The sequence below is a fragment of the Atractosteus spatula genome, chromosome 3 (assembly GCF_055471065.1).
Source record: "Atractosteus spatula isolate fAtrSpa1 chromosome 3, fAtrSpa1.hap1, whole genome shotgun sequence".
Lineage (NCBI taxonomy): Eukaryota > Metazoa > Chordata > Actinopteri > Semionotiformes > Lepisosteidae > Atractosteus > Atractosteus spatula.
In genome coordinates, this window is record NC_142708.1 from 71285105 (window position 1) to 71312649 (window position 27545).

The 27545-nt window shown below is 50.6% G+C and overlaps 2 protein-coding genes across 2 annotated transcripts; one reads left to right on the forward strand and one right to left on the reverse strand.

The window, feature by feature from the left end:
- The first annotated feature begins 1106 nt into the window (after positions 1–1106).
- Positions 1107–4757, forward strand: exosc5 (exosome component 5). The gene is made up of 6 exons (XM_088910549.1): positions 1107–1250; positions 1698–1811; positions 3003–3124; positions 3988–4128; positions 4405–4494; positions 4597–4757. The coding sequence occupies exons 1-6, from the start codon at positions 1145–1147 to the stop codon at positions 4690–4692; spliced, it is 669 nt and encodes a 222-aa protein (XP_088766675.1). The 5' UTR covers positions 1107–1144; the 3' UTR covers positions 4693–4757.
- An 893-nt stretch (positions 4758–5650) lies between these two features.
- On the reverse strand, positions 5651–14152 carry tmem91 (transmembrane protein 91). The gene is made up of 3 exons (XM_088910154.1): positions 12243–14152; positions 10682–10828; positions 5651–8206 (listed from the first exon to the last, which is right to left on the reverse strand). The coding sequence occupies exons 1-3, from the start codon at positions 12663–12665 to the stop codon at positions 8051–8053; spliced, it is 726 nt and encodes a 241-aa protein (XP_088766280.1). The 5' UTR covers positions 12666–14152; the 3' UTR covers positions 5651–8050.
- Positions 14153–27545: the final 13393 nt, after the last annotated feature.

Consider the following 27545-nt stretch of genomic DNA (forward strand, 5'->3'; position numbering starts at 1 on the left):
AAAAAAGAAGAAAGAAAACACAACGTTTCAGCCGTGGAGCCTTCTTCAGGTGTGGCACGGAATAAACCTATTACTTGTTCCTATATATAAATAATATGGATTTATATATTTATAATATAAATAATAATAAAAAATAATGCTAAATGATTTCTGTAAACCAACTCACCAAGCATATTTTAAAATATTTTTAATGAATCTGAGTATAGCTTAAATGAATTTTTTTAAAGCACTGTGGTCTTTGTACAATACAGTATAGTATCTATAAATGATCCTTCAAAACAGATATAAAGTTCTGAGCCACAGGTCAGTTGGACCTGTTCAAAGCTAATTGCTTACAGTATATACAACATTGTTTTGGATAGATTTGCAAAATGTTATAGTTAAATATTTAAAGTTAAATGTTAAATTTAGAGATTTTGATATTATTTTATATTTTATTAGACCTGATTTGGATAAAGGATATAATGTTTTTATAATTAATCTGTTAATTATTTTGGCAAAATACTTCATCCACAAAAGTAAATGGTCTAATACTGCTCCCTCTATTAATGCTTTCAAGGTCCTTTTTTACTTAAATTATATTAGAAATGTTAAAAATCAAAAGGCAAGACATACAATGGAATTATGTAAAAAGTTTAATTTTCAGCTTTCATAATTGTGAATTCCTCTGGCTGTAAAGTGTCTATTTTTGTATCTGTTTTAATATGTTGTCTCATTTTTGTATTCCTGATGCTTACATAAAAAATTAATACAATAAAAAAAATTGTGACCATTTCTAATTGCAGTAGAACATCCCTCTGAGAAGCATCTTGACTCTTATAAAATAATAATGAAACAAATACTGTATGGTGTTTAAAAAAGTGTAACGATTTAAATGATATAGCGATTAAAAATATCTCATTTCTAACTGAATTTCAGATCTGTTGTTTTTACATAGGTATTGTTCAAAAATATAAAAAATGTACAAAAACGCTAGCAGTATTCACAGAAAGTCAATTTGACGTTCTAGGTTTTAATGGTCACAAAATTCAGCACAGTGGTGAACGTCATTTACCAGCGCCTTTGTTTAAGATTCTGGAAGAGGTTCTATTTAGTGACGTATTAGGTCTGCGCCGCAGAAACACCGCACTGCTTGGTACACACGATGGAAGTGGAGGAGAGCTCGACTCACCCCACCACAGCTCTGAGGGAGTTCGGCTGCGAACAGAACCTGCTGTCAAGACCGGATGGTTCGGCCTCGTTCGTGCAGGGTATGTTCATGCTTTACATTAAAAAAAAGATTTAATTGCAAGCGCGGCCTTCTAGCGAGTCCACTTGGGCACAAACAAGGTTAAGTTGTTTCTTCCCGCATTCTTCATTTTTATCCGGTTCTGAATGAGTTCGGAAAGTCCTCTTCTAGCTCTATAGTGCGTTTGGGTCCGATGTTATGCAAAGTACTGCATAAAACCGGTCACTCTCTGTGCCCGTGCCCGTGACGCTGTCTTGACCGATCACTCTGTGTCTGTACACATGTTGCTGTCTTGACGAGTCACTCTGTGTGTGTGTGTGTGTGTGTGTGTGTGTGTCTGTCTGTCTGTCTGTCTGTCTGTCTGTCTGTCTGTCTGTCTGTCTGTCTGTCTGTCTGTCTGTCTGTCTGTCTGTCTGTCTGTCTGTCTGTACGAGCCGCTGTCTTGACCGCTCACTGTGTGTGTCTGCAGGAGACACCAGTGTCCTGGCTGGGGTGTATGGGCCAGCGGAGGTGAAGGTCAGTAAGGAGATTTATGATCGGGCTACAATGGAGGTTCTGATCCAGCCGAAAGTGGGCCTTCCAGGTGAGAGCTAACCGCCTGTCTCTGCTCTGCACACACCACACTGCATCAGGGTGTACAGGCGGAGAGTGTTGTGTAGCGGCTGACAGCAGTGTGCTGTATTCTTTATTATCTTCAGCCATACTCTCTTTGTCTGCAGGCCATACGCACCAGCAGTGCCACCTTGCAGTCTGCAACCTTATCTTGTCAGGTCTTAGAAACTGAGCCAATCTGGACCTGGACAGGACAGTGATGGGAAAACAAGGCTTCTGCAGGTTGTAGCACTTGCGGACCAGTAGGGGGAACCCTTCCCTCTTCAAATTAATTTCCAATACAAAACTAAATTTTTCATTAAAAAAGTCCTAGCATGGTGACAGGGGACACTGTGCAACAGGAGGTTCTGTCCGTCTGGTGAGATTTTAAACTGAGGTTCTGAATACTTGATTGTTAAAGATACCTTGTACTGTTCATCTCAGTAGAGGAGTTAACACCAGAGTTTTGACCTAATTCCACTCTGGTCTGAAACAGTCTGCCCTGCTGAAAGTTCCCCTTAATTCAGCTGATGAGGTAGTTTCTCTCTCCTCCTCCTGATGTGCAGAACAGCTGCCCTGTGCCACTCAGGTGGGGCTGCCCTGCAGGTGTGTGTGATGTGGGTCCCCTGTTATATATGAAGCACTTTGGGATGAAAGGCTCAACATTGTGTAATAAACACATGACTTTACTGACCATGACAGTGTGGAGAACATCCCCAGAAGAAACATTTGATGTTTGCAAAATCACCTTGCAAGCGTTAATGTCCAATACCACTGTTCGCCACAGTGTGGCAGCACTGTACTTCATGTACAATAACCAAACACTGATCGCAACCCTGATGGGCTGCATTAACCCTCTCCTGTCTGTGTCCTTCTCCTTCTCATCTCCTTCTCCCTTCTTTTCTTTTAACCCATCTCACTGCTTTACTCTTTTGTTTCTCTCCATGTTTTTCTCTCTTTTATCTCTGTCCCGTCTCCCTCCCTCTGTCTCGAAGGTAATGAGGGCCCTAGCAGTGCAGGTGTGGTTCACAGCCACTTTGACGATTCAGTGCTTTGTTGTCTCACTTTGAAAATTGTCATCCTTTGTTGCTCAAGCAAAAGCCTGGTGGTGGCGTTTTAAAATTTGCGAATGAGAGGTTGTCAAGACTCTATCTCTCCCCCTCTCCCTGTCTTGAGTGTGCAGGAGTGGCCGAGCGCTCTCGTGAGCAGTGCGTGCGAGAGACGTGCAAGGCGGCTCTCCTCTCCTCTCTCCACCCGCGCTCCTCCCTCACCCTCGTCCTGCAGGTCATCCATGATGACGGGGCAGTATCCTTCACAATGTGTCTGTGTGCAGTAAGGCCAGTCTGTGTGTCTCAGTGTGCAGTAAGGCCAGTCTGTGTGTCTCAGTGTGCAGTAAGGCCAGTCTGTGTGTCTCTGTGTGCAGTAAGGCCAGTCTGTGTGTCTGTCTGTCTCTGTGTGCAGTAAGGCCAGCCTGTGTGTCTCTGTGTGCAGTAAGGCCAGTCTGTGTGTCTCTGTCTGTCTCTGTGTGCAGTAAGGCCAGTCTGTGTGTCTCTGTGTGCAGTAAGGCCAGTCTGTGTGTCTGTGTGTCTCTGTGTGCAGTAAGGCCAGTCTGTGTGTCTCTGTGTGCAGTAAGGCCAGTCTGTGTGTCTCTGTCTGTCTCTGTGTGCAGTAAGGCCAGTCTGTGTGTCTCTGTCTGTCCCTGTGTGCAGTAAGGCCAGTCTGTGTGTCTCTGTCTGTCTCTGTGTGCAGTAAGGCCAGTCTGTATGTCTCTGTCTGTCTCTGTGTGCAGTAAGGCCAGTCTGTGTGTCTCTGTCTGTCTCTGTGCAGTAAGGCCAGTCTGTGTGTCTCTGTGTGCAGTAAGGCCAGTCTGTGTGTCTCTGTCTGTCTCTGTGTGCAGTAAGGCCAGTCTGTGTGTCTCTGTCTGTCTCTGTGTGCAGTAAGGCCAGTCTGTGTGTCTCTGTCTGTCTCTGTGCAGTAAGGCCAGTCTGTGTGTCTATGTCTCTCTGTGTCAGTAAGGCCAGTCTGTGTGTCTCTGTCTCTCTGTGTGCAGTAAGGCCAGTCTGTGTGTCTCTGTCTGTCTCTGTGTGCAGTAAGGCCAGCCTGTGTGTCTCTGTGTGCAGTAAGGCCAGTCTATCTCTCTGAGTCCTGTTCCTTAGTGAAGACCCCAGCTGTTGGCGTGCAGTTTGAATGCTGCATGTATGGCCTTGATGGACGCGGGACTGCCCATGCGCTGCCTTTTCTGTGGGGTGACCTGCGCCATTGACCCTGAGGGCCACATCTACACTGACCCCACTGCTGCACAGGAGAGGGTACTGTACAATGCACAATGTGTACAACCTTGTACATACACTGACCCCTCCAACTAATGCCAACACTGATTGCTTCACTGACAGGGACACTGACACGTACCCTGACTCGACAAGTGCCCCTAGTCACTGATCTGGACGCACACTGGTCCATACGGTGTATTGACTGGACCCCTTGGGATCCCCACACACTGACCAACACTGCCCCCCTAGTCTGAACCTCCCTTCCACCCACTCTTTTTATGTGACAGCCTCTCTCTCCCCATCTCTAAATCGCAGGAGAGCCGCGCAGTGATGACATTTGCCATTGACAGTGCAGAGCGCAGAGTGATGATGTCATCGACCAAAGGGTCCTTCTCAGTGAGTGAGGTAAGCTGCTGAAGCTCTCAGTCTTGCCCCCTGTCTTCACCTGCAGTGTTCGTGCACTGCAGCTCCTTTCCGTAATAACCCCCTTGTCCTCTGCCTCTCCAGCTGCAGCAGTGCATCGCGGTCAGTCAGCGGGCATCAGGGAAGATCTTCCAGTTCTACAGAGACTCTGTCAGTAGGAGATACTCCAAGATGCTGTGACTCCGCCTCTGCTCCTCTCTCCCTTTCCGTGCCTTTTTGTATTAATTATAAATAAGATCAGTTCATGTGATGGTATTTGATGTGCTTTGTTACACTGACTCTCTAAAGTCTCTAAACCCTGGTTTGGTTTGAAGTACTCTGAGTCTAAGAGATCAAACTACTCTTTTTTTTTCTCTTATCGTGATTGAGAATTATTTATCATTTCATACCCCCCTACATATTGTAGGGTTCCAATATGACAGCGCAGACTGGACCAGTGATCTCTGGACAGTAGGGCTACAATAGGACACAGACTGGACCAGTGATCTCTGGACTGTAGGGTTACAATATGACACAGAGTGGACCAGTGATCTCTGGACAGTAGGGCTACAATAGGACACAGACTGGACCAGTGATCTCTGGACAGTAGGGCTACAATAGGACACAGACTGGACCTGTGATCTCTGGACTGTAGGGTTACAATATGACACAGACTGGACCAGTGATCTCTGGACTGTAGGGTTACAATATGACACAGACTGGACCAGTGATCTCTGGAATACTTTACCCAATAACATCATTGTAATATCTGTCACTCTACACAGCTCCTGCCAGTATGTGAGCACAGTTGCACGTGGGCTGAGATTGCGCACCGTGTCGTTTCCTAGACAGATCCTAGAGGACCACTGCAGTAGGCGTGTGCACTGTCTAGGCCACTAGGGGGCGATATCGCATCTGCTTGCTGACACCGAGCCTGCTTACAGAGCCTTAATCCACAAGAACAGAATTAAAAAAATAACAGTCAGGTGTTGAGCACTGTGCATTCGTGAGATTGAACCCTGAACTCCAGGAGAGGGGATATTCACCTCACTTCTCTGGGGTGGTGGCAGCTGGTCTGGTTCTGTCAGAGCAACAGCAACTGTAATTTCTTCATGAAGAGAAAATGCGTGGAGACAAAGAAGACAGCGTGATTGATTTCTTCAAGTGCATTTATTTTTTAATCGATTTTGTAATTATTTACATGTACCTTTAGGAGGGTAGGGGAGTGATGGAGAAGACACCTGTCACAAAAATCTATTCATTCTCCTGTCGTATCCTCTCTTACTGTTCTTCCTATTCTACTGTGTGTGATACTGATGCTCTGTTATCTCTTCTCACTGTGCCTCCTGTCCTACTGTGAGTGTTTCTAACAGAGGGATTCTCTGTCTCTTCTCACTGTGCCTCCTGTCCTACTGTGAGTGTTTCTAACAGAGGGATTCTCTGTCTCTTCTCACTGTGCCTCCTGTCCTACTGTGAGTGTTTCTAACTGAGGGATTCTCTGTCTCTTCTCACTGTGCCTCCTGTTCTGCTGTGTTGCTTATTTAGGGATTGTCCCCTATTTTGTCTCGCTGTGTCTCCTGCTGTGGGTGTGATATTGCTGAGGGATTCTGTCTCTTCTCGCTGTGCCTCCTGTCCTGCTGTGTGGGTCTCTGGGCTGTAGGATCTCAACTCCAGCTCCAGTCAGGAGCTCTCACTGGCTAGGCCACTATGAGCCCTGGTCTCTGTTCTGGAGATGCACATAGAGAGCACAGTTTGCCTTCTTGTAGCGGACAGGTGGTGTGGCTTTAGGAACAGTGCGATGTTCTTGACCCTGCCTGGGACAACAGATTTAGTGCCTTTGTCCAGGGCTGTGAAGCATGACTGTTAGGGCAGGAGAACACCAGCACTGGTTCATCTTCTTAAAAAAGGAAGGAAAGAAGAAAATGGATCACAGCAGTCTGGTCCAGTGTAGGTTTGACCGTGTGCAGGTTCTTGTTTCTGGAAACTAGATGCGGGAGATTTCCATTTATTGGTAACTCATTACAGACAGACACAAGTAGTTAAAATAATATGAAATGCAGTATAGAGCTTTCTTCTGTCTCATACAGAATCACTTGCTTCTGAAGAAGAGAATTTGGCTTCCAAATGGTCACTCTGTCCACCACTCGATCTTCATCCAGCTGGTCACTTTCCCACAACTGACCCTCATCCAGCCGGATGTTCTGTCCACCATCCACCCTCATCCAGCTGGTATCACTCTGTCCACCACTCACCCGCCTCCAGCTGGTCACTCTGTCCACCACCCACCCTCATGTAGCCGGTCATTCTGTCCATCACCCACCTGCTTCCAGCTGGTCACCCTGTCCACCATCATACCCCTTACAGTCCTCTGTCCTATAACACAAGTTCCTGGAGTATCCAAAGCAATAGCTGTCTCCTGTTTGTCTCTGCCCAGTGTCTATTGCAGCCATATGCCTCTGCACTCTGTACAGGTCCTGTTAATAGAGGTGCATGGTCGGTCTGTTGCCGTAGAAATTGCAGTGGTGTGTTAATGTGTAGCAGTTCTGTTAGGTCCGGTGTTGTTGAACACATTCTCTTTGACAGGTCCAGTCCAGTAGAGACCTGTTCGGTATGGTCCAGTCCATTACAATCCAATCTGGTGTGGCCCACTAGGATCTAGTTCAGGAAAGTCAGATCTATTACTGCATTTTCCAATTCCCAGCATTTCTTTGCTGGAGGGTTCAGTCCAGCAGAGAGTGGTGCAGTGTAGTGTGATACAGGCTGCTGTAGTCCACTCCAGTACATAGTCCAGGCTCCTGTCCCAGAGCAGTCCAGTACCCAATCCAGTCTAGCTAGGCAAGTTGAGTTCCTCCCAATTAAAATCCAGTCCATTCTGGTCAGATCCATGCTGGTAAAAGCCCCTCTATTCCAGTCAGACATGCTATACAGTTCAGCCCTTTGCATGCCACCTGGCGTCAGTCTGGTCCACGGTCCAACAGTCCAGTCACGTCAGGCCTGGTCCAAATGGCTCTCACATCTTGCAAGTGCAATTCTTTGCAGCACAGTCCAGAGTTCCCCTGTGCTGTAATCCAGCTCAACCTAGTTGAGTGATCTCCTGTCCTGTAATCCAGCGATCTCCTGTGGTGTAATACAGCTCAGTCCAGTCCAGTGATCTTATGTGGTATAATCCAGATCAGTCCAGTCCAGTGATATTCTATGGTGTAATCCAGCTCAGTCCTGTCCAGTGATCTGTTATGGTGTAATCCATTTTGGTCCAGTCCAGAGTTCTGCTGTGCTGTAGTCAAACTCAGTCCAGTCCAGTGATCTCCTGTGCTGTAATTCAGCTCAATCCAGTTCAGTGATCTGCTGTGGTGTAATCCATTTTAGTCTAGTCCAGTGATCTGCTGTGGTGTAAACCAGCTCAGTCCAGTCCAGTGATTTGCTGTGCTGTAATCCAGCTCAGTCCAGTCCAGAGTTCTGCTGTGCTGTAGTCCAGCTCAGTCCAGTCCAGTGATCTCCTGTGCTGTAAACCAGCTCAGTCCAGTCCAGTCGGTAGGAGTCACAGGAGCAGGTCAGGGGGTTATGGGGGTTTCCCAGATAGGTAGGAGACAAGTGCAGCGATGGCACAGACATAGGTCACGACCCCAAAGATGATAGAAAGGACAGCCAACCACAGAGCCTGGCGAGACGCTGCGCTGGCCCCCTGGAAGTCTCCTTGTGCCGAGGCCTTGTTAGTCTGAGAGGGACAGGGGGAGACAGAGGGATAGGAGGACAGGAGAGAGGGACAAGGGGAGACAGAGGGATAGGAGAGAGGGACAAGGAGACAGAGGGATAGGAGAGAGGGACAAGGGGAGACAGAGGAATAGGAGAGAGGGACAAGGGGAGAGAGAGGGATAGGATGACAGGATAGAGGGAGGGATAGGAGAGAGGGACAAGGGGAGAGAGAGGGATAGGAGGACAGGAGAGAGGGACAAGGGGAGAAAGAGAATTAAGAGGACAGGAGAGAGACAAGAGGAGAGAGTGTAAGATGGAGTAGACATAGAGTAGAAATAAAGAATGTAGAATGATTTTCAGTTTTCTTGTGTTTGTCTTATCCGTCTCTTTTCAGATACCAAACCCAAACCCACAACAAAAACAATCTGTCTCTCCCCCTCCTTCTCTGCTACTATCTCTCCCTCCCTTCTGCGCGGCACGCTTCTGCCAGGAAGGCTCTTACTGAAGATCTATAGAGGAGCCTGCTCGTTACTGCTCTCATTAAACCTAAACGAGGGGTTATCGATTCCGGGAAACGAGCCTCCAGTCACATCACATAGCCAGCTCTCCCAGAATGCACGGGAGCACAAAGTGGGCGCTGGGATGTCGGTCCCCCCCCGCGGAAGAGCACGGCGCCCCCGCGTTTCCACAGTCCGCTCGCAGACGTTTCAGGGTCGGCTTTGTCCATCTCTGAGAGACCACAACGCCCAGAGGACGCCACGGGCCTGTCAGAGCGGTTCACTTTCGACAGACCGCGAGCTCCGCAGGGCCCGACAGGGGAGACACTCTGCAGACACGCCTTCCCAGTGATCCTGCCTTGCTCCCTGTCCATCTCTCTCCCGTTCGGAGATCTCTACTGTCCTGGCCGAGGAATTCCAGTCTTGTCCAAAGCGATAACAATTAGCAAGACTATTATTATTATTGGAGCCGTGGTAGCTCAGACAGCAAGGGTGTCCAGCTCCTGAGCTCCTGACTGGAAGATCCTGGGTTCAATCCCAGGTAGAGGCAAGTGATGGAGCTTGCTCTAATTCCTTCCAGATGGCTCCCAGGTCCACTCAGCCTGCTTTCCAAATGAGAACCGGGGGTTAATCCTTCTGGGGGTAATAGACCTGCCAGAGTATGATGCTGACCACATTACCTCCAGTGTCAGATGGTTGAGAAGATGGTGGCCATTGCCCCCAATTCCCCCCATGCCTTTATGGCCTGAAAAGGGGATCTAACCTATTATTATTATTATTGAGATGCTCATAGGAGATCACACACTGGACTGCAGTGTTGAGTCAGTCCCTCTCCTTCTGTCTTTCTCCCCCTCCTCCTCCCTCCACCCCCCCCACTGACTCAAATTCAAATCTGCTTAATGGCACGACTAGCGTTCGCAGCCAAAGCAGTTAGAGAAAACAAAAAAAAACAGCAAACAGAGCGCCAGAACACAGATGCCAACAATTGAAAACAATGCCAGCATTGTGGGCTGCAGGGCGACGGAAGCCTGCATTCTGATCAGCTCGGGGGCTGGCAGGGAGGTAATGAAGAAATCGGCTCACATTGGAGCAGAGCAGGATGGGCCCCTCAGGATGGGACAGGCAGTAAATACGGGTTGTCTCTCCTGCCCAGAGGGGCCAGCCAGGTCCCACCTGACAGAACTGGGGGCGAAACCAGTCCTGCGTGTTGTTCTAGGTGCTGCGCAGAGTCCTTTCCCCCTAGTGCCCTCCCTGGCGCCCCCTCTCTGTCCATCCCTCTCCCAGCAAGAGCTCAGCTCCTCCGAAACCTTTCTGGGAGATGCCTTCCTCCCGTGGGCCTCACTGACGGATCTGAGCCCAGGAGGGTCGCTCTGTCCGGGAGTCCAGCTGTGAGCTTGAAGAGTCTTTGCATAGTCACAGATCTCACAGCCTTACCTGCTGCTGTCTGCTACCTCGCACAACACTGCCAGTCCGCGGAAACCAGGCCGACCCATTCGGAGCAAAGAGAAATGCCATACGCATGAATACTTCGACACCGTAAACCTGCTCCTTTTTCACAAGGGCTAGACAAGCAGCTGGGCTCTGAAGGGACCTGCTGTACAGGTGAGGCCCCTGTGTGTGAGGGTGGTTATACAGGCTGCCAGTGAGCATGGGAGCCGGATGGAGCCGTCTTATTTCTGAACAGTCGCCTCCATGCCGGCCGCGCTCCCCCTCTCTCCCTTCTTCATCCCTCCCCTCTTCCCAGTCCTGGCGTCCCGTACCCAGTCAGAAGACAAAGAAAAGGTAGATGGTCGTCAACGCCCAACCGCAAACTGAAACGGGGAAGTCTATAGGACCCAGAAAGATTTTCAACCGCACAGCGCCGGGCGCAGGCCGGCACTGCGAGTACGGGGAGTTCACGTCACCTTAGCGGCACCGCGCAGAGACGCACTGCGACGGGTCGGGTCCGTGCGGGCGGTGCCGCTGTCCTGGGAGCCGGGCTCCCTGCCCTCCTGCCTTACCTTCTGCGACAGGTAGAAGGCGGCGATCCCTAGGGGCCAGAAGCAGCACAGCATGGAGAAGACGGCGAGGCCGAGGTAGTCCTGCGGGATGATGAGCGAGAAGTCACTGTCGCTGTCCGTGTCGCTGCAGTCGTCGCTGGAGGAGTCCTGCCGGCAAGAATTCCCAAGTTCTTAGTACTGATACCCCCACTGCTACTACAGATACGACTGCTTTAGGAGCAGTACTGTCTTACCGGAACGCCGGTGGTGATGCTCAGGCCCATCCACATGGAGGGTCCGTCCATTGGACTTGGTGGGGTTCCTAATTTTTTGGCCAGTCCAGCAGTGTCTCCATGCATTCCTTGTGTCCTTGTCCCCCTCCCAACCCCCCCCCCCGCCAGCACTGTTAGTCTCTCCCTCCATCTCTCTGATTGCTTTTATATCTTCCTGCTCTTACTGGCAGATGTGCTTTATGAATTATTCAGGACCCGGAACAATGTTTGCACCCCCACCCCCCCTCCTTCAACACACACAGTCACTCTCAACTCCCTCCCTCCCCCCCAGTTCCTCCTCCTCTTCAGCTAGTGCGATTACAGAAGGACAATAAGCACTCCGGACACGGGAAGGATGAAGCTGGAGCCGTCGGATGGGAACTTTGGGAGAGGGCGCTTGTGCGGGGCGCTGAGCCAGAGGGCTGCTGTTCTCTCTGCAGCTCCGATCGTTATTAGAAAAGATCATTAACTTGTCCCGCATTTCCCAGAGTGGCTACAGAGGGCGCCGATGCCTTTTTTCTTCCTCTCATTATCATTATTAGGGATTATTAAGATGTCAGGAATTCCCGGAGGCAACTTCGAGGTGGTAGCACTTGAACGGCGTCCAGCGCAGCACTTAAATCCAAGGAAGGGGGAATTATCCTCTGCGCTGCTGCTGTCTCTCCTCCGTTCGCTCGACCTCCGTCTTGGCCGAGCCACAAGCTGCTGGACTTGAAAGAGCGATTTCGGTTTCGCAGAGTCAGTGGCTGCAAAGAGAATAATCTGAGACCCCCCCCCGCCACCCCCACCATCGCCGACTCCAGAGCTGTGGCCCCTGTCTTCTGCGTGGAGGGATGGACCCCCCAAAAATTCCTATTTCACAGTAGAGCCTCCAGAAAGAGGGGAACACCATCAAGGAGTCCCTACAGGGAGGTCATTAAAGGCCGGAAAGAAACGCTGGTGTGTGGAGGACGATCTAACGCCTGCTTCTAGTACGAGGTTGGCTAATCCCCTAGCAGACCGATTAATTCAGAGGCGTCGGTAACGCTGGGTGGCGCTGGACATGGCAGACCTGCAGTGGTCAGTCTCAGCTGACCCGTGACTGGAGGTCATCCAGGGTCACGTGTGGTGAGCGGAGGAGATCACGGGTGCAGGGCTGAAAGTCGCTAGGGGTAGCCTTTCAGACAAGAGAGCGCTAGCTGGCAGTCTGTGGTTGCCTGAAACAATAAGACTTTTGTGGTGCAACACTGTTTTTGAGCTGCTGGAGAAGGATCTTTCTATTGGAATATAAGACCTGTTGTGCTTTGGCCTCCCCCCCCCAGTGGCCTTACCTCATAGTCTGGCAGCAGGTCGCTCTCGTCCTCAATCCCGTAGGAGAGGCTGTGGACATCCTTCTGCTCCTCCAGCAGCTTCCTGTCCAGGGGCTGCCCAGGGACGATGTCGACGAAGGTGGTCTCCAGGTAGTCCTTCTGGTGGAAGCTGAAGGTGTCCGCACTGTTGCCCCAGAGCGGGGCACGAGGGTAGAAGGGATTCAATGTGTGGGGCAGAGAGCAGGGGTCGAGCAGCTGCTGCCGGCCCAGCTCCCCAGGGGTGCAGTAACTCCTCCAAGCCAGAGGGGGCGACAGTGGCTTCTTCTCCTCCTCCAGCCTCAGCCGTATCTCCTTGAGCAGGCTGCAGTCACTGGGGCTGCAGGTGCCTCTGTGCTTTGGGCTGCCAGCCAGCAGGGGGTGCTCCAGCTCATCCAGGTCTTCCATCCTTCCCGTTGGGACGCAGGTGAGGGTGGGGGCTTCGGCACCAGACACATGAACTGCCAGGAGAAGATCTAGCTTGTCTCTCAGGTTAGAGCTCGTAAGCCTTTGCCTGATCAGCAGGGCTCAGCCAGGGCAGCAGTTTCCCCTCTGTTACTCTTGTGGCTCCTGCCTCCTATGCTGGTGGCCTTGCTCCCCAGACAGATGCAGGAATAAACATCTGTGAGAGCTCACACTCCCCCTTGGCTGGACTCCCACACCCCTTTCAGGGGGCTGGGGTGCCCAGAGAGCCAGCACTCTCACTGGGCTGGAGTGCTGCGATGTGGAGTGAGGCGACACTCCTCTCAGGCTCACACTCTTCCTGGGCAAAGCTGCAGAACCCTTTCCTCCGATCGCTAATTATTCTTTTACATATCTGCAGAGCTCTGTGTATGGATCGCACTCAGGTACCTTAGTAACAGACCCAGACGATCTGAAAACTCATGTACGCAGGTGCAATGAAAAATGGTTTTGATGAATGCAGTTGCCTTGATTAATTTACAGCAGAGATGAGAATAATCTGAGACTGTTTCACCGATGAGTTATTACTGCTGAACTGCTGGCTCCAGGTGGGGGGGGGGGGGGATACAGAAAATTTAAAGCATAGGTCCGTGAACGTAAGACGTTCACAGCTGGATCTGTTTTTCTATTTCTCTCGCTCCCCAGTTCTTTCCCGAATTCTAAAAATCGAACCGATTGAAACAACTTAACAAAAAATATCAGACGAGCTCTTTTTGTTTTTCGGCCCTTGACGCCCCCCCCCCAGACCGGAAAAGGGGGACCCCCCGGAGAGAAACGGGCCAGTTCGGGAAAGGAGACAGGGACGGAGCAGCGCGCTGGGGGGCCGTGAGGCAGGATATCCTCTCTCAGCTGTATAGCGCCTTTAATCTCTGAGCAAACGTGGGCTGGCAGCGAAGACAAGCCTTCGGTGTTTACCTTGGGACTGGCTGAGGATGCGCACGTCGATTGTAAGACAGAGCTGCAGAAACACCGTGGGAGCGCGGGTGTGCGTGAGGACCGGAGAGGGGGTGTACTGGCCACGCACCTGGGTGACAGACTCCGCCTCGGCCTGGGCGCCGTCCTCAGAAGGGAGACGCAGCTCTCCTGTTTCTCTCTCGGCAAGAAGCAAACCCCTGCGGCAGACTGGCGTTTTGGGGTGCCAGTTCCATAACCCCCCCCCCCCAGCACCTCTCTGGCTGTGGGGCAGGACCTGGGAGGTGTGGGAGGTGTCCCACGCAGGTGAGAGCCTGCTGTCAGCGGAGGGCAGGGAGTGGCGTCTCCCAGCAGCGGAGAAGCCCGGAGGAAAGCAGTCCTGGCCTTTCCAGGCTTCGGGAGTTCGGCCTGTTGCGCTGGCTCGGGTTTCGGAGCTGGAGAGAGCCGTGTGGCGTCCCGTTGGGTTGGGGCGTCCCTCGCCACCCCCTCCCCCCGAAACTGCTCCTGCTCTTCGCAGATCCCTGTCACCACAGAACAGAGGCCCAACATCAGGAAACCGGAATTCAAGCCCTAGGGAGCCAGCTGGTGAATCACACCTGCAGATTCATCTAGACCTAAATAAAATAGTACAGTACAGGAAACAATTCAAACAAACTCCCTCCTCTGTTTTTGTAGCGCTTTAGCGTCACTGTTGTTTTTGGGGTGGGGGGTATGTGGCTCCTCGGTCATGCCCAGCCGGCCCCTGACGTTACCCGAGGGGAGCCTTGTCTCTTGCTCCGGGTGATGCTAAATCAGCTAATCTCCCCCACCCTGGGGAACCCCACAAGTCAGCAAGTCACGTGATCATAGAGCTCAGTCGTTGCTCTGAGCAAGCGCCTCACCAGCTGAGCCACAGCTGGCGCCAGCCTGGAGCTGCAGGTGGAGCTGGATTATAGAGGTGGAGGTGGAGGTGGATTATATTAATAATAATAATCATCATCATCATAATTGCTTACACTTATATATAGCTCTTTTCTGGACACTCCACTCAAAGTGCTCCACAGGTAATGGGAATCCCCTCCACCACCACCAGTGTGCAGCCCCACCTGGATGATGTGACGGCAGCCAGAGTGCACCAGTACTCTCCCCACACACCAGCTCTCAGTGGGGAGGAGAGCAGAGTGATGAAGCCAGTTCAGAGATGGGGATTATTAGGAAGCCATGATTGGTAAAGGCCAGGGGGAAATTTGGCCAGGACACCGGGGTAACACCCCTACTCTTTTCGACAAAAGCGCTGGGATTTTTAATGACCACAGAGAGTCAAGACCTCGGATTTATGTTTCACGGGACGTAATGTCTCTCAGTGTGTGGTTTCTCTTTCTGGGACTCTAACCCAGCTGTCCGAAGGCCCCTGCGCCAATCAGATCGGGGCTGAAGAGCCTGAAATCAGGAGTTGAAGTGCCTGCCTGCTGGACTGATGTAGAGCTACAGCCGCTCACCAGCTCCCATCACAGAGTAGGGAAACAGTCTTCCCAGCCGGGCTGCTGATGCTGAGTCATTCATTCTGTGGCCTGTTTATTTAGCAGACACGACGACAGCAGCCGATGTTTAACTTTCACAACGGGATCTGTGGGCTAATTTGCATCGGTAGTCCCTGGGCAGAGAGACGCAGCCCAGAAATGAGCTGCACGAAAATACAGAGCACATTACAAATCACTATTTACACAGGACTGTGCTGAGCAGGAATGTGCTTGTGATCAATGCAATCTGTTTCTTACAGGATAAAAGAGTTACTCCTCCCAGTTAAACACCTGTTAACAGCAGGCTAAGAAATGGCTCCAGGTAAAAGTTTCTGAAGAAATACCCTCCGAGCTTTTCAAATGTATACAAATATAGGCACAAATTGCTGATGAAGTAGGTAACTTTCATATCTGAGCTACACTGGCTCATTGGGCCAGAGCTTATCCTGGTTTCAGAGGAGGAGACAGCTGGAACTACCCTCAGCAATGCTGGTGCCCATTCATACAGACAAGTGGACTGGAACAACAGGGGTAAAGTTCCTCTCTCAAGGTGCAACAGCAGGTCCGCAGAGGGGACTCGAACCCACAACCCAGCAGTCCTGAGTTCAGACCACACGCTCACCTCCCTGTTACACTGTAATTGTGCTGAAAAGTGGATAAATGGAGTTCATTCCCAGCCCTGTTTTCCATACCGTTTCTAGTTCCGGGATCTTTCGGAGAGAGCCTGCTCGTTTTCCCAGTCACGGCCGCAGATGTAACAGTGGCACCCACTGACTGGTCAGCTGTACGGTCTGGAAGACTGGATCAGCTGCTCCTGCTGGCTCTCACTGCAGAACTGAGCACGCACGCCCCCGGGCCTCCTTGTGTTCAGGGATAGGAAAATCCTGATTGCCTCAGGCTGGGATGACTGGGTGCTCAGAACATTTGTGAATGACGCTGGTGCCGTAGAGCCCAGCCGCAGAGCTGGGAGCGATTCCCTGAGGTCCGTAAGGAAACAGCTGGAAGAGATCCTCTGATCAATCCCCCAGGGGCAAAAACACAGCCTGGATCCCTCTCTTGCCTGCAACCTGCAAGCAGGTGAGAAACACACATAAACATATAGTTTATTAAAGACTTATTCTCCAGCTACCCCAGCTAGCATCTCAATGGCAGTCATCATTATTCATTAACAATTAAGATATAGGGAGTTAATACTTACAGTAGGCCTGTGACTGTATCATGCATGTGTAAAAATATTATATACATGGGTCTAAATATATAAAATTGTATTTTGGTGCTGGAGTCGTTTAATTTTTAGCAGAAGGTTTGCCATGTGCAATACCATATCTGCTCTCTCTCCGTCCAGCTGCTGGGGTTATCGGAATATTCCAACCGGTGTGCTCGGACCGAGCAGCTCTCTCTTCATTTACAGCTGGAATTAATGTTTCACTCCAGCAGGACCCTGCTGAGTTTTTTTCCCCCCCGATTTCAATTTTAATTTTATTATCCCGGCTAAAGATATGAATTAAGCCGTGCCGACAGGGCCTGACAGAATCGGGGCGCTTGATTGATCGCAGATTGCAGCTCTGCTAAGTCACAGCTCAGCAAATGGTGATCAGCACAGAGGCAGGCACACACACTCGGAAACACAAACACACATTCTTCCTGCTGTCACCCACACCATCGCTGGAGTTGGCTGGCGGAGATCTGGCAGTTTAAATTGAACAGACTTTTTATAGACGTGTGCTGAAAGGTACCGAAATGCACTGCTGTCTGCTGTGTAACACCGTGCTGTACAATTGTGCCACTGCTGTACTGCATTCTGCTGTATAACACTGTACAATTGTGTAACTCTACTGCACTCTACTGTATAGCACTGCACTGTCAGACCCTACTGTTCTGCACTCTGCTATATAACACTGTACAATTGTGTAACTCTACTGTACTGCAGTCTGCTGTACAGTCCTGCTCTATACTACTGTGTAACTCTGCTGTACTGCAGTCTGCTGTATAGTCCTGCTCTATACTACTGTGTAACTCTGCTGTACTGCAGCCTGCTGTATAGTACTGCTCTATACTACTGTGTAACTCTGCTGTACTGCAGCCTGCTGTATAGTACTGCTCTATACTACTGTGTAACTCTGCTGTACTGCAGTCTGCTGTATAGTCCTGCTCTATTCTACTGTGTAACTCTGCTGTACTGCAGTCTGCTGTATAGTCCTGCTCTATTCTACTGTGTAACTCTACTGTACTGCCGTGTAGCACTATACTGTATTGCTCTCTTTAGTAGTTCACTGTCATCTAATATGTGATGCTTCACTGCTCTGTACCCCGCTGGCTTTTCAGTGCCAGCTGCTTCTGTCCTCTCCGTTACCAGCTCTCAGGAAGTGAGGGAATGTACAGGCTCCACACACTACTCAGAGTTGTGGCCGTGCGAATGCGTCAGGTGAAAGACTGGCGACCTGCTGTGTCAGCGCACTCAGGCTGAGCGACAGTGACAGTGACAGTGACAGTGCTGAGGACTACTTAACCAGGCAGAGGAAATCAACAGGGACAGAGCCCAGAGCACACACGCTCCCCGCTACAGGCTGTTAACCGCCAGAAGAAGCTAGTAAACATCACAGAGAACATCACCCTGCCGCAGACAAAACACACCAACACACTCATATACACTTCTATATGCTGTATATTTTTACAAATGCCTTTACACCCAGGCATGCGAGAAAAAACACACCCACACACACACACTTCATCCCACCTTGTGTGAGAGCTGCACTCAGCTTTATTACAGCCCCCCCAACAGCCTGTGCTCCATTAAAGCCCTCTGTCAGCTGTATTAAAAGGCAGTGCCCCCCTACATCAGCAGTGGAGCGGAGCAGAGCTGCAAGGACAGCTCAGCAAATCACAGCAGACACCTTCACAGAGAGCCTCTCCTCCCCCTCTGCCAGCCTGAGCCTCCTCTGCCCTCACACCCCATCCCTCCGGCCTGCCAGTCTCCTGGGCAGCCCCTCTGTCTGCCTTTCCTCAGACATCCTAGAGCTCCGTCTCTCTCCACCTTCTGTCCCTCTGCTGTCCTGATCTTCTGTCTCCTACACTCTCTCTAGCTTCTGTCCATCTGTCTGTCCCTCTGCTGTCCTAATCCTGTCTCCTACTCTCTCTCTACCTTCTGTCCATCTGTCTGTCCCTCTGCTGTCCTAATCCTCCGTCTCCTACACTCTCTCTCTCCACCTTCTGTCCCTCTGTCTGTCCCTCTGCTGTCCTAATCCTGTCTCCTACACTCTATCTTCTGTCCATCTGTCTGTCCCTCTGCTGTCCTAATCCCCCATCTCCTACTCTCTCTCTCTACCTTCTGTCCATCTGTCTGTCCCTCTGCTATCCTAATCCTCCATCTCCTACACACTCTCTCTCTACCTTCTGTCCATCTGTCTGTCCCTCTGCTGTCCTGATTCTCCGTCTCATTCACACTCTGAATCTCACTCCACTCCACTCTCACTCCCTCTCTCTGTTTTTCCATCGGTAGCACTTTCTCACTACCTCCATCCCAGCCTGTCTCCCTCTCTCCATTTCCCTGCTGCTCCTCTGTCTCTCATCCCTTCCTCTTTCTCCCCCTTGCTCTCTTCTCTTGCCCCTCTCTCCACCCCTCTCCTCTGTCCTTGAGCTCAGGGTGTGTTCATGAACACTTTCCTTGCCTGTCTCCGTGAGGCTCGGCCTCTCTCGCGCACACACAGCTGTGTATCTCTGGTGCAATCAGTCGGAGCTTTGCCGGGCTGATGCGGTGTGTGTCCACTGGCACTGTCTTCATGGCCTCTCCCACCTTGGTGGGGAGTGGGGACTGTCTCCGGACCCAGGCTCTCCATTCCCTTCACTCAAAGACTGATCTCGCTGACCCCTCCCATAAACTCTTTGCCCTCCTACCATCTGGGAAAGGATATAGACAGTAGAACACAGTAGCACAGTACTGGGACTGTAGCCCCTACTGTAACAGGACTGTTCTACTGTACTGGGACTGTAGCTCCTATTGTAACAGGACTGTTCTACTGCACTGGGACTGTAGCCCCTGTTGTAACAGGACTGTTCCACTGTACTGGGACTGTAGCTCCTACTGTAACAGGACTGTTCTACTGCACTGGGACTGTAGCCCCTATTGTAACAGGACTGTTACTGTACTGTTACTGTAACTCCTATTGTAACAGGACTGTTCTACTGTACTGGGACTGTAGCTCCTATTGTAACAGGACTGTTCTACTGTACTGTTACTGTAACTCCTACTGTAACAGGACTGTTCTACTGTACTGGGACTGTAGTTCCTATTGTAACAGGACTGTTCTACTGCACTGGGACTGTAGCTCCTATTGTAACAGGACTGTTCTACTGCACTGGGACTGTAGCCCCTATTGTAACAGGACTGTTACTGTACTGTTACTGTAACTCCTATTGTAACAGGATATTTCTACTGTACTGGGACTGTAGCTCCTATTGTAACAGGACTGTTCTACTGTACTGGGACTGTAGCCCCTATTGTAACAGGACTGTTCTTCTGTACTGGGACTGTAGCCCCTATTGTAACAGGACTGTTGACCTGTACTGTGATTGTATCTAATTAATCTATTACAGGAAAATAGTTATTCTGTGCTGGAAAGACTTTTGTATTCTACTGTCTCTTTCTGAGACACTGCAACCCCTTCACTGTGCGCATGTTTGAGCTTGCCTCAATAAAAGAGGATGTATTTAGAAACAAGCTCATAAATCTGTAATACTGTCTCCCCCTCCTGTGCTTGCCAATGACAGAGACACACAGCGATTTGCACACATCTCAGACACGGTCATTTGCTTTACCCTCACGGGTTTAATTCTTCTGCACACCAGCTGTGCCACGAAAGAAAGACAAAAGAAATCATTACTAGAGAGGAAAAAACAAAATGCTGTTTTTTTTTAAAAGAAGAGGGTGAGGGGAGATTCCCCCTACAGCACCACTGACCAGTGATCTCTTGTCTATAGGCATACAGTATGACACAGACTGGACCAGTGATCTCTGGACTGTAGGGTTACAATATGACACAGACTGGACCAGTGATCTCTGGACTGTAGGGCTACAATATGACACAGACTGGACCAGTGATCTCTGGACTGTAGGGTTACAATATGACACAGACTGGACCAGTGATCTCTGGACTGTAGGGCTACAATATGACACAGACTGGACCAGTGAACTCTGGACTGTAGGGTTACAGTATGACACAGACTGGACCAGTGATCTCTGGACTGTAGGGTTTCAATATGACACAGACTGGACCAGTGATCTCTGGACTGTAGGGCTACAATATGACACAGACTGGACCAGTGATCTCTGGACTGTAGGGCTACAACAGGACACAGACTGGACCAGTGATCTCTGGACTGTAGGGCTACAACAGGACACAGACTGGACCAGTGATCTCTGGACTGTAGGGTTTCAATATGACACAGACTGGACCAGTGATCTCTGGACGGTAGGGTTTCAATATGACACAGACTGGACCAGTGATCTCTGGACTGTAGGGTTACAGTATGACACAGACTGGACCAGTGATATCTGGACTGTAGGGTTACAATATGACACAGACTGGACCAGTGATCTCTGGACTGTAGGGTTACAATATGACAGACTGGACCAGTGATCTCTGGACTGTAGGGTTTCAATATGACACAGACTGGACCAGTGATCTCTGGACTGTAGGGTTACAGTATGACACAGACTGGACCAGTGATCTCTGGACTGTAGGGTTACAGTATGACACAGGCTGTACCAGTGATCTCTGGACTGTAGGGTTACAGTATGATATGATACAATCCAGACTGGAAATGGAATGGTCATATAAAATACCAATTTTGGTTGCTTAAATGAATATATGAGCATCTACACAAATTCATACAAATTTTAGAACAGACAAGAAAATGAGGAAAATCTGGACTCACGTCTTGTTCGGATCTGTTTTCGTCAAAGGCCAACGTTAAACAATTGCGATGTGAGTGAGAGAGACAGTGAACGAGAGGTTCTGGTGAGGAAGATACTGACTGAGAGCAGGAAATCACAGCTACACTGCATAACAGACAGCGGTGCAGACAGGGTCAACCTAGAACGTCCCCACTAGCCCTCAGATGTTAGGATTAAGAATGCATTTAATATATATATATGATTTTCCCTTACATTTGCTTATTTCTGATCCAGTTAGGAACCATTTCGGCTGCGTTATAAGGATTTTGTAAAAGGAGCACAGAGGCTGCTCGGCTTGTCTGCTGGACTCTGGGGCTCAGCTTGTGCTTTTCCGAGTTCAGACGAGTTTCACCGAGAAGTGCAGCCGGTCAGAGAGACAATGTTTAAACCAGGCAGACAGATCCCAGAGAACCCGGCACTCAGTCACTGTGTGTTTCCAACGCAACAAAAAATGGATAAGTGCTTATTTTTGCCACCATTCCAGGGAGAGTTATGTTCGTGGATGTATGGCTGGAATTCTAAAAGGTTCTGGGATTCAGAACCAGGCGTGATTTTTCCCCTTGATCCTCTGGAACGGTCGAACACAGAGTGCTGCTTTTCCTGGGCCGTAGTGATGCAGTTGCAGCAGCTTTGGCAGGTGATGAGTCAGAACAGGAATGACTAAGTTTTCTCCTGATTCCTGTCAATTCCTCGGATGACTGAAGGCCCAGGAAGAACCACGCGGCCTGCGGATCAAGCGATCAGGTTCGAGGTCGATGAAGAAGGCGGGCCCAGAGCAGGAGATCGATCCCGAAATCCCGCCCGTGGATCCTGCGTGGACACTCGGGAATCACTCCAGTCTGCCTCCTGCTGACCAGCCGGGCCAGTGGAGCTTGGGGGCTGCTGTTCACTCCTGCTGTTTGGGACAGTAGGCCTGGAAGACCTGCCGGACAGCGGATCTCGCCTGGCCGCTGGCGGGACAGAGGTCCAGTGTGTCCAGCAGGCCCTTCTGGACTCCTCCGAGTGCCCCTGGACCAGGGGTGGAGGATTAACCCATTAACAACAGCTGACCCAGGGGAGGAAAGCCGATGAGCGAGGGACTGTAGAGCAGGTAAATCAGAGCAGCGGTCATCAGGGAAGTTCTGTATTTTCCACTCACCATCTTTCTCTCCGTGCCCGGCCTGCGCCTCTGCTGGGGACCCCCCTCTACCCTGCAGTAGGTGCACCTCAATGCACTTACACCCAGGTGCACCCCGAAAAAACCGCTCTACAGCCCCGTCACGTGGCCAGGCTTTGCCGCAGCTGTGTGTACGCGTGTGTGGGAATGCTGTGGTGCTGTAGGTGCATCTCAGCGTCACGCAGCCCTGGTCCCATTGTAATTCAGTGCAGCAGGTTACGTCATCGATGCAGCGAAGCTGTTCTACCAGGGAAACTGTGTGAGTCAGAATAGTGGGAGGTTGGAGGGGGGGGTTGGGGGGGGGACAATTAAAACTGCAGAAGCTTTGATTGGAACACCGAGCCGTTGCAGATACCACTTGCTATCACTGTGGGCGTTATGGTTCTGTCCCGTCTATTAAAATCACTCATTTATGTCACCGGTGTTTGAGCGCACCAAACTAAAAATACACCTTTCGCTGCTCAAGACTTCATCTCGTTCTCCCTCCTGGACACTCAAAGTTTTTCCCCACCAGTGTGACGCGCAGCCGGCGGTTGGTCTGCCCACCCCTGGATCCTGCTGAGCTTCAGCCACGTGGCCAAGCTGAGGAGTGGGAACAGATTCCCACAATCCTCTGTGGGAAGGAGCGTCTTCTGTTTCGTGTCCCACACGCCCCCAGAATTACGTTCCACGTCTGGCCAAAGGTCGGCGCGTGGCTGCTGATCTCGGATGTCCCCTGAGCTGACCTGATCAAAGCCTTGCGGTGGAGCTTTCCGGAGACCTGAATCCCCACATAATCTTCTCGGCCCGGGGCTGGGGGAGGCCGAGCGGCTCTCTCGGCCCTGTGCCCCCCGGCGGCGGGCTGAGCGAGGGGGCGGGGCTCTCCCGCGCCTGTCAGCCGCCAGCGAGGGGGGGCTTGGTACCCCTTTCATCGGCATCGCCAGCCATAAATAAAATCACACTGCATCCCGAAACCCCTGACGCTAGCCGGCCTGGAAGCGCACAGCTACAGGAAAATCAGCACTCTCCAGCAACAAAAAACATGACCGCGCAGAAATTTGTGCTGTTTCTGTTATTGGTTTCTGGCATCGATTGCCAAACAAATTGCCAATCTGTCTCCCTGAATAAGGACAACAGGCCGTGTCCACTGGTGTGTCCAGTCTGTCTCTCTGAATAAGGACAACAGGCCATGTCCACTAGTGTGTCCAGTCTGTCTCCCTGAATAAGGACAACAGGCCGTGTCCACTGGTGTGTCCAGTCTGTCTCTCTGAATAAGGACAACAGGCCGTGTCCACTGGTGTGTCCAGTCTGTCTCCCTGAATAAGGACAACAGGCCGTGTCCACTGGTGTGTCCAGTCTGTCTCCCTGAATAAGGACAACAGGCCGTGTCCACTGGTGTGTCCAGTCTGTCTCTCTGAATAAGGACAACAGGCCGTGTCCACTGGTGTGTCCAGTCTGTCTCCCTGAATAAGGACAACAGGCCGTGTCCACTGGTGTGTCCAGTCTGTCTCTCTGAATAAGGACAACAGGCCGTGTCCACTGGTGTGTCCAGTCTGTCTCCCTGAATAAGGACAACAGGCCGTGTCCACTGGTGTGTCCAGTCTGTCTCTCTGAATAAGGACAACAGGCCGTGTCCACTGGTGTGTCCAGTCTGTCTCCCTGAATAAGGACAACAGGCCGTGTCCACTGGTGTGTTATATACTGTCTCAGGAGGAGAGACAGGGAGTGATGGTCGAGAGGTTCAGAACAGCTCACTCTCATTAAAGGAAACATCGGAACAAGTCCAGAACGAATGTTTTGCTGATTGCGTTGAAAAACTGCGGAACTTGCATTCTGGTAAAAGAACAGTCTGTACATGCCAAAAAAGTTTCAGTTTTTGAAAACACTATTTTCTAGTTTGTATTTTTCTACTGTGTGTGTGTCACTGTACGATGTGTGATAGTGTATTTCAACGATGTGTGTGTTACAATGCTATGTGTGCTATAGTGGTGCGATACTGTATAGAGTCCTGTTTTACAGTGTTGTGTTAGTGTGTTACAGTGCTGTGATAGTGTGCCAAAGTGCTGTGTGTTACTGTGTTCGTGTATTCCAACAATGTGTGTTTTACAGTGTTGCAGTGTTTACACCAGTGCAGTGTGTCTTTTTTAATGTGCTGGAATGAAAACAAAAACCAATTTGTTCTTTTCCTGGAGGCGTCTGGAATTCCCTTTCCCCCCAGTACACACAATTAACACTTTAAAACAACGGCAGCGAGCCTGCTCTCTCCCTGTCTCGGTCTGCTGCTGCTGGGAGTGAAATTAGTTGTATCAAACCGAAGTCACTGCAAACAGCAAACCTGTCGGTTTTGCCAACAAGAGACAGAGAATAATTATCCCCGCAAACAGTTACGGCCGTTCCTCTGTGAATTAAACAACAACACTGATTAGCACCCCTCCTGCTGCAAAACCCCCTTCTCTCAAATACCGAAAAATAACTGTAATAACTGCTGTTTCAGCAGAAAGAAAGCAACAGCTGCAGGAGCGGGCACACAGAAAGACACGCACTTCCCATGGGATTCCTGCAGCCGATCACAGTGAAAGTCTCGCCGGACTTGCCAATAAACCCGACAAATGAAACTGGAATGACTGAAAAATCCCCAGATGTTCCGAACACCACACGCAGGTGTCAGGTGCCAGAGCTCCACGGACACTTCTTCTCACTGGCGTGTTTCGCTCGACTCCCGTGGAAATGTTCTCTTGAACAGTTTCGGAATGGGGCGGCGTTTTCCTGCCCGGTCGGGTCAGGGGGATTCTCAGCAAACAGGGGTGTGTGATACAAGTGCGATAACGGGTCTTTTTAAGAAGGAGGAACAGTAGGAGAGAAAGCAAAGGGAGGGAGGGACGGAGGGAAAAGGGAAAGAGGTTAAAAACAGAGGGAGAGCGCGCCGGGCTCCAGCGGCCGGGCTCGCGCCAGAGACTCACCTGGGAGCGCGGCTCCTCGCGGGCTCCTCGCGGGCTTGGACCGACAGCTGGAGCCGTGTCTCTCCGGACGCGCAGAAGCAGACGTGTCCCGTCCGGATGAGTGAGCGAGAGCGAGTGTGCGCGCTGTACTTGTCCGCCGCTGTGTCCCGGCTGCTCGTGTCCGTTTCCGTGCGCTCTCAGTGTGACTGGATTCCCGTGTCCTTACATGTTGTGTGTGTTCGGTGTTGCGTGTGCATTGTAGGCTGTGTGTTTGATTCCTTTCCTCTCTTTTTCTTCCTCCTTCTTGCAGCTTTCGGCTGTTTTCCCTGTTAGTTGTATCTCCTTTCCGCGGCCCAGAATTACCGCTCTGTGGTCCCGTCACCACAGTGTGATTCTCCGGCTGCTGTTGTTACTGGTGTCTCTGCTGAGGCTGAGCCGCTAAATGACTTTCAAACTGCCGGAGAGAGAAAGCAGCACTGTCACCCCTCCCTCTCTCTCTCCCTCTCTCCCTCTCTCCCTGTCCTTCTCCTCTCTCCACTCCCTCCTTCTCCACCTCTCCTCCCTGCTCCCTCTGTCTTTGCCCCTCTCCCTGTCCATCTCTGTCTGTCTCTCTTCTGCTCTGCTAGTGCTCCACACTCGCGGCACACAGCCGGGGCTTCAACGCTGGGTCCTACACCCAGCTGTCAGAAATAATTACGCCTTCATCGAACTGAGCAGCCCCGGCAAATACACCGTATTCGGGACGCAACACCTACCATTAAATCGAGTCGACACAAACACAGCATCATTGTGCCTGGTGTGCCATCATTCACCACATTTATATTCATACACAAACTACGTACCGTATATATTGCCCAGATGTATAATGTATTTAGAGTACTGAATATACACCACAGGTATACAGTGCAAACAATCTATACAGTACCTCGGGTGTGCAGTGTGTATAGTATACAGTATATAGCCAGGTGTGCAGTGTGGTGTGTGCAATATATATACCCCAGATACTCAGTGTGTGCAGTATATATACCCCAGATGCTCAGTGTGTGCAGTATACAGTATATACTCCAGGTGTGCAGTATACATACCCCAGATGCTCAGTGTGTTCAGTATATATACCCCAGGTGTGCAGTGTGTGCAGTATATGTACCCCAGATGCTCAGTGTGTGCAATATATATACCCCAGGTGTGTACTATATACAGTATATATACCCCAGATGCTCAGTGTATACAGTATATATACCCCAGGTGTGTACTATATACAGTATATATACCTCAGGTGTGCAGTGTGTGCAGTATATAAACCCAGATGCTCAGTGTATACAGTATATATACCCCAGGTGTGTACTATATACAGTATATATACCTCAGGTGTGCAGTGTGTGCAGTATATAAACCCAGATGCTCAGTGTATACAGTATATATACCCCAGGTGTGTACTATATACAGTATATATACCCCAGATGCTCTGTGTATACATTATATATACCCCAGGTGTGCAGTGTATACGGTATATATACCCCAGGAGTGATATCTGTGAATCTGTTTATAACTCCTTCCCCTCTCTCCTTTCTTTTTCCCTGCTCTTCCCCCTCTCTCTCTCCCTCTACTTTTCAGGCTGTCTGCATTGTAAATGCCTCTTCTCTCCTCCATTTGTCTTGCTCTGTCAGTGTGACAGCTGTTTCGTTCTCTCCATCACAAAAGGAAGGATCGATATTCTCTCTGCGCACAAAGCATGTCGTTTCTCAGTGGGGCGTGAGCCTGGAGGGAGAGGGAGGAGGAGGAGGAGGGAGAGAGGGAACGAGGGAGAGGGAGGAGGAGGAGGAGGGAGAGAGGGAACGAGAGAGAGCGAGGAGGAGGAGGGAGGGAGAGAGGGAACGAGAGAGAGCGAGGAGTAGGAAGGAGAGAGGGAACGAGAGAAAGGGAGGAGGAGGAGGAGGGAGGGAGAGAGGGAACGAGAGAGAGGGAGGAGGAGGAGGGAGGGAGAGAGGGAATGAGAGAGAGGGAGGAAGAGGAAGGAGGAGGGAGGGAGAGAGGGAATGAGAGAGAGGGAGGAGGAGGAGGAGAGATGGAGAGAGGGAATGAGAGAGAGGGAGGAGGAGGGAGGGAGAGAGGGAACGAGAGAAAGGGAGGAGGAGGTAGAGAGGAAACGAGAGAGAGCGAAGAGTAGGAGGGAGAGAGGGAACGAGAGAAAGGGAGGAGGAGGAGGGAGGGAGAGAAGGAACGAGAGAGAGGGAGGAGGAGGAGGGAGGGAGAGAGGGAATGAGAGAAAGGGAGGAGGAGGTAGAGAGGGAATGAGAGAGAGTGAGGAAGAGGAAGGAGGAAGACAGGGAATGAGAGAGAGGGAGGAGGAGGAGGGAGAGAGGGAATGAGAGAGAGAGGGAGAGAGGC

Bases quoted from the DNA above. Each gene is read 5' to 3' on its own strand.
- exosc5 (XM_088910549.1), top strand. From the start codon at position 1,145: ATGGAAGTGGAGGAGAGCTCGACTCACCCCACCACAGCTCTGAGGGAG. The intron at 1,812-3,002 runs GTGAGAGCTAAC...TTGAGTGTGCAG, and splicing joins GCCGAAAGTGGGCCTTCCAG to GAGTGGCCGAGCGCTCTCGT. The intron at 4,495-4,596 runs GTAAGCTGCTGA...CTGCCTCTCCAG, and splicing joins GGTCCTTCTCAGTGAGTGAG to CTGCAGCAGTGCATCGCGGT.
- tmem91 (XM_088910154.1), bottom strand. From the start codon at position 12,665: ATGGAAGACCTGGATGAGCTGGAGCACCCCCTGCTGGCTGGCAGCCCA. The intron at 10,829-12,242 runs GTAAGGCCACTG...TCTTGCCGGCAG, and splicing joins ACCTGCTGCCAGACTATGAG to GACTCCTCCAGCGACGACTG. The intron at 8,207-10,681 runs GTAAGGCAGGAG...TGTCCCTCTCAG, and splicing joins CCTTCTACCTGTCGCAGAAG to ACTAACAAGGCCTCGGCACA.